Source organism: Pteropus vampyrus, unplaced genomic scaffold (assembly GCF_000151845.1).
Source record: "Pteropus vampyrus isolate Shadow unplaced genomic scaffold, Pvam_2.0 Scaffold96, whole genome shotgun sequence".
Lineage (NCBI taxonomy): Eukaryota > Metazoa > Chordata > Mammalia > Chiroptera > Pteropodidae > Pteropus > Pteropus vampyrus.
The window spans coordinates 2,745,384-2,752,130 of record NW_011888877.1 but is presented as its reverse complement, the minus strand read 5'-3'; the positions used below and the strand labels follow the sequence as shown (position 1 = coordinate 2,752,130).

The following is a 6,747-nucleotide window of genomic DNA, read 5'->3' as shown; positions in this document are numbered from 1 at the left end:
AGTTCATTCAAAGTGTAGCTGGATTAGCTCTTTGAAATCATTTTGCAGGTTTGTACCTTCAAATTAACTTAATCACGTTCTGCAAACTGCTTAATGTAGCTATTTCAACATCTCTTTGATGGGGACACCACCTTCTGACTAAAGAATGCTGCCTTTCAGAATCCAAGTTTAGTAAAATCCCTAGAAATAAGAGAGAATGACAAACACAGTACCGCCTGCATACAACAGCAGCCTGGACTGCTCATGTTATTTAAATATTATTAGCAATTAACAACTTAGAGTTAAATGTTTTCAGAAAAGAAACAATTTTGTCAAAGGGAAGAACTTTTAGAAAAACCAAGAGAGAATACAGTTTTTGGTACTTGGATAAATCTCAGCCAACAAGTTTTAAATAATGAAATTAAATCACCAGATTTCAGAGCTTGCAATAATTTTAATATCTGCAGCATAGCAGAACGGCACAGTTCAATTTGCTAAATTGAGTTGAATATCGTTGAAGGTTTTACTTTTCAATTAAAAGACCTTGCCGCTGATTCAGCTTGCAAGCCTCTTTTTAGCCTTGGATATAATTTTGTCCAGTTTGCATCTTAAAGACATCTACATTTCTATTTAGGTGATGAGTGCCATTTGAAAGCAACCTAATCATATGCCAAAAAATGCATTTAATAGTCATATCTGCTAAAATATATAGCTAGGTCATTCCTTAAAAATGGAATTCTTTTAATATGGTTTTGCTAGGATCTGAAAATTCAAAGAAAGTGTGGTTTTATTTTTTTTTAATTTTTATTTTGTTATTGTTTTCTTAAAAAATTACAGTTGACCTTCAATATATTAGTTTAAGGTGCATAGCATAGTGGTTAGACATTAACATGAGAAGAAGATGTGGCTTTAAATGTGTATTAATCATTACCTACAGGTAAGTATATACTTATCTATGTATATAAAGAATACATTCTAGGTACCCTTTAATGGTGAATTAAACTTGAATTTCTAGAGCAACCAAGTAGACTGGAAGAACTATAAATTAAGTTTTGAACATAAGCTACAGAGTATCCCTATAGTAGGGAGACCACTTGCCAATGATTTGATACTATTCGATTACACAGGAGAATCAATATTTGTGATTTCCGCAGAAAAGATAAAATGGAAATTAATGCATAGTATCGTGGGAAAAGGAAGTTCATTTTTAAACACTTACAAGTATGATCAGTCGTCACGAAAAAGGGTAAAGAATACCGTAAGTGTAAGTGAAACACCTTCTAGTGGCATTTCCCATGTCAAACTGGACTGTAAGGGACCTGCACTGCGAAGAAGCAGCAAAGCCATGAGCTGGTGAAGGACCGGGGATCTGCATGGGCATTAAACAGATGCACATCCCAGCCCTGCCATGTACCAGCCAGCTAACTCACCCTTCTCGTATCCTCATTTCTTCAGCTAGAAAATGAAAATGATAATAGGACCCACTCACAGGAGTATTATGTGAATTAAGTGAGGTAATGTATGCACGGCATTTAGACTGGTACCTAGATCACAGTAAACACAATATTTCACTTTCTCTTCCTTTTCTTTTTTTCCTGCTCCCCTCCCTGCTTCTTCCTCCTTCTCCTCTTCTTCTGCTTTTCACATAAATAAGGGACAGGTATGCTATTTAATTAGACTTATGTATTACTCTGAAGTTAGTATTATAAACGTGCAACCAGTAATATTTCAGCTGGAGATACAGTGACGCCGTTGGATGGGCTCTTCTGAGTTTTTGTATTCGGCCGTTCACCATGGTCAATCAATGCTACCTACGTCTCTTACGAAAGGGGTCTGTACTCATTAGCTGTCATTGTCTTTGTTTCCATTTTTTCACATTCTCTTCTCCAAAGTATTTACAGAGCTTAGAATTTCCACTCAACCTCGAATGCTAATAAAACTTCTCCAAGCAAACAACTAGTCTGAGACTCGTGGAGTTTCCACGTAGACCTAATTGAAAGGAAGCAGGAAACTCAATGCACAATTGAAGATTTATTGGGAGGAGAGATGTAGTTAGCAGACTGCCACTCAGTTTGGGTCCTAAATATGAGAAGTTGTGTTGTGTGCTTTTGGTATCTAGCGGCTCAGAAGTGTTTTAAGCTTTGATATCACAGATGAAGGCAAATCTCCTGGAAAGTGAATATACCATCATGTCAGCTGTGGATTCTGCTAAGAAAATCAACTACTTTGACCCACAGAAATGTTCCAGAAAGACCCAGAAACAAGGCAAGCCAATATAATGTATACGAAGGCAGAGTCATTGGTTTCTAGTTACATAGTGACTACTTTGCCAAATGTCACCTTTTCAGAAGAGTACAGACCTCTAAATTAAAGTGCTTTTAAGAACAGTCAATTAAATCAGGAAATTAAATCAAGAAATAAAATGTGCTAATCTTCTTTGCAACAATATATAGCAATTTACAAAAATTTATTAGCTTGTCTTTAAAAAAATCCCCAATAAATGTGAGAAATCATTTAAATTAGGCATCTTTTTTATTATTATTTCAATCTTGTAAAATAGTAAGCTGGAGGGGGGAGAGAGGACAATTCTGAACTCTTCTTTCAACATGTTTAATTAACTAATGAAGTTAGATTTCAGTTGGCAACCTTTCCTGCATCTCCATATTCCATAAAATAAAAAGCAATGATAGAATGCTATCCTGATGAAGGAATTGTAAAAGTAACGTGTGACTTCCCTTAAATACTCTTTTGAAGGAACATTTATCTTCATACCACTCAGGTTGGTACGCTTTAAGTATATTTTAGGAAAACTGCCTAAACAACCTAGACATAAAAAAAAGAGTTCTAGACTATAGACCTATTTAGATTCTTACTGCGATATTTTGAAATTCTGATGGGTACCTGCTGCATATCTGAATATCTTCTGAAAATCCAACAGTCAGCTCTTCTAAGTATAATAAAAAGTCCTCCATTTAAATCTTGGAATTTACTTATTGCGATGTCTCAGCATCGTAAGGTAGTTCTAATGCACTGAATTAAGATCGTCCAAGTTTTATGATTCCTTGCTGCATGAAGCAAAATAAGGATTTTCCTTAGAATAACTGGCAATTTTCTAGACAACTATTTCCCAATGTGTATTCCACAAAACATTAAGTCCATGAGATGCTAGTTATAAAAAGGTTTTATGACCACATGAGAAATGCTATTAGATACTCCATCTTTATTACCATCTCGAAGTTTCTTTAGAACACAAGCTGTCTGAAAGCAGGCAATCTGTCTCAGCTCTGTTCACAGACACAGCGCAAGCCTATAACAATGCCAGTATTCAGCAGGAATAAACGAATGAACCAATAAACACTAAAAGCTCTGAACCATTCTCCAGCATAGAAACTTCTTCCATTTTTCTCTCACCCAGGGTATTTCATACCTATATAATCACAGGAATCTTTTTTTTTTTTTTTTTTCTGGTAGCACGACAGACTACTTCATTTAAAAAAAAAAGGAAAGAGGGCGCAGAGGATAAAATAACAAACATACATGTCACCACTACCCATGTTAAGAATTAGATGTAACAAATACAACAGAAGCCCCTCGGGGACCTCTCCTCCATTTCATTCACCGCAGACCCCTCCCTCAAATGAAGTAACCCTTAACTTTAGGACTTACACCTACATGAGACTTAAAAAAACACCCGGCTCTGACAAGTCCTGAATGGGGTGGGGATGCTGAAGTCTCTTTAACACTAAGATTTTAATTTATTTCTAGTGAGTATATATTTTACAAATGGTCATTTTTAAAGCTATCCATTTATTGCATTAATACAATTAATAAGAAATGAATAACATAACACTATGAAGCAAGACAATGGACAACTGATGTAATAATGATAAATATGAAGACGCTAAGCAGTTTCTCTTTCAAATAGACTGATATGAATTCTAAAGAGTATCTCTATCTCTCTATCTCTATCTCTATCTCTATCTCTATCTCTATCTCTATCTCTATCTCTATCTGTATCTCTATCTCTATCCATCTCTATCATCTCCATCTCTCTGTCTATATCTATCTTAGGTCACTGTGTGTGTATATCATAGATATAACACAGATAGATATAACATAGATATACACACACAGTGACCTAAGAAAACAGAAATCTCTGATACTTAAACTAGAGTGAGCAATTTAGAAATTATTCAGTACGGTTATAGAGAAAAATATCCTAAAACCTTTGACTTAGGCACAAAATCACCTGGAGCTGCAAAAGTAAAACTGTGTCTGGAACAATGTCACATAATAGATGCTGCTAAAAAGAGACCCTCTTTCTGAGCTGAATAAAGTTACTAACAAAATAATCTCTTTTATGAAAATCCAGCACACTACAATAGAAGTTCAAAACGAGCTATCATCGCTTAATAGGAAAAGAACTATTTTAAAAATTTTAGCTATTATTTTTCACGGCCTTGTTTTGGAAAAATCTTTCTTCTCCAAATTTTCAAGTACCATTATAGATATTTCTCAACTGTCTTAGAAAAACTTTAAGTATGCTCTAACTAAATATTCTTTTGCATACTTAATTTTCGTCCCTTGCTTTAGATAAAAGATAAAAAGGCCCAGCACAATATATTTCCATGCCCTTCCACACTGCTCTGTTTCTCAATTTTATTTATAAAGGATATTGAATAGTCAACCTCGTGAAAAAACGAACAAAAAATAGTTGAACCCCACAGCTGTGCTGTGTAGATAACCAGATACACAATCAAACCAAGAACTAGAACAACAGAGAATGGGAAGATGTGTGGGTTTATTAGCTTGAATGCTCTCAATCTTTATCCTAGCCACGATCCTAATACCCCATACATCAGTCGTGCCCATGCACCGTACATCAGAACAACGAGGCATAGCATGTAACATTTTTACGTTATAACTGGTCATCGGTGTCATGCAGTTTTCTAGGTAAATACGTGGATTAGAATTTTGTTCCACTCTTGAAATCCTCTCACTTTTCAAGCCAACTCACTGAATTCTTCTTCTGTTAAATACTAACAGAAAGTGAAACAGAACCTCGCTGTTCATTTCGAAGCCCCAAAGTCCTTTCTCACGTTTAAATGAAGGAAACAAATTAATATCTAAAAATATTTATAAAAGGGAAGTGTCAATTCCTACCTCCATTATCTTTTAGATGTAGTGCTATCTTGGTATCATCTGAAAGGGAAACAGAAAACATTTTAAAGGTGCATAAATCTCATGAGCAGTAATCGTCCACTAATGTCTTTATACAAGAATAGATTTTGATATTTTACTGAGTTAATTTCTAGTTCAACTTACACCATTTAGTACTAAAATTTCTTACTGAGATTGTAAGATCAAGATCAAGATATGATTTTAAGATCCATGAGAAAATACATTGTTATAATTTTAACTTAAGGTACAATTTATTTTTAATTTTTTAAAATGAGTTATTATAATTAGATTCTATAGTTATGACCTTCTTTATTTGGTTTAAAAAGCAAGACCGAGAAAGTTCAAAATTAATTGGAATGAGAAAGATTTGTCATTATTTACAAATTTAACTTCAAAGGTTAAGTGCTTATTCCTTGCTAATAAATATGTCCAACGTTTTTTAATGAAAAAAATCTTGTCCTTAATGAACAAAACGTAGGACATATGTTTTCATTTCAGTGGTTATATTTCATTCTAAAGGGCAGGATTCAAACTGCAGGAATATTTTCACAGGACAGTATTCAAATTATAAAAATATTTTCACAGGCTGTATGACAACCCACAGAACTATGGATTAAAATACAACACTGGTTTTAAAAGCAGTAAGATACATTTGGCAGCTGTCCTCCACCTCACTTTACCACTTTATTCCAGTGAACTTTTAATATCCAATGAAATTTCAATGAAAAGCAAAAGGTTCAAGTTTAATTTCATATTCAAATAAAAGCAAAGTTTAAGACAGTAAACAAGTAAGAACATTTTTCCCCCTCGAAGCTTATTCTTGGCCAAGAGGTCTCATGTTTCTCTTTAGTGCTACCATGCAGAATAGATAGTTAACAAATTTTGGCTAATATGCCTCTTCCCCCGATAAGTTGTGTCCATGAACTAATGTTTTCTGGTATTTTCCCCTTCCCTGACAGAAGAAATATTTTCCAAGGACAATTTCTGTGACATAAACAGTGCGCTTCTATTTTTATTGAATTGCATATGAGCAGAATCATCTATTGTTCAGAATCCAAAATCAATGAACATTTTACATGTCTTTTTTTTTTCCCTTTCTATCCTGTGACTAAAATGTCGAATTCAGTTACTGCAAAGTTTAGCAATATGAAAGGAAGTCTGTATTTCTTTTCTAGGGAGGACAGTCACCAGTAAAAGCCAAGAGTTAATAACAGGCTTAGCACATTAAAAGAATCCTGGCACATATTTTCATTCCGTAATAATTTTGTCTTTTTCCCTTTTAGAAATCCCGTAGCAATCCAGTTTGCTAAAGAAAAATTTTCCTTCTAGACGGCTACCCCAGTACGTGACTTTTCCCTCCTTTAGAAAAAAAGCAAAAATATCTCTAGGGCACCTTCTGTGGGCAGGCTGGTGGGCAGCTGGGAGGTGGCTGCTCTTCTGGTGGTCGTTAAGACCCTGAATTGTGTGGTTGTCGCTTGCGTGGTTGTGCTGGTCTGGGAAGGACTTTCCACTGGCTCTGTGTTCTCACACATCTTCTCTTTTGACTGATAAGAGAAACAGGTGGGAAAAGAATTTAAGAGTGAACAT

The 6,747-nt window shown here is 34.8% G+C and overlaps 1 protein-coding gene across 4 annotated transcripts in view; it reads right to left on the bottom strand.

Annotated features, from left to right (window-relative positions):
• Nucleotides 1-6,747, bottom strand: part of PLXDC2 (plexin domain containing 2) — a 387,427-nt gene that overhangs the window by 47,432 nt on the left and 333,248 nt on the right. For all 4 annotated transcript variants that reach the window (XM_023533119.1, XM_023533120.1, XM_023533121.1 and 1 more), the window contains exon 12: nucleotides 5,143-5,181. In XM_023533119.1, coding sequence (XP_023388887.1) covers nucleotides 5,143-5,181 — 39 coding nt within the window. The remainder of the gene's footprint in view (nucleotides 1-5,142; nucleotides 5,182-6,747) is intronic.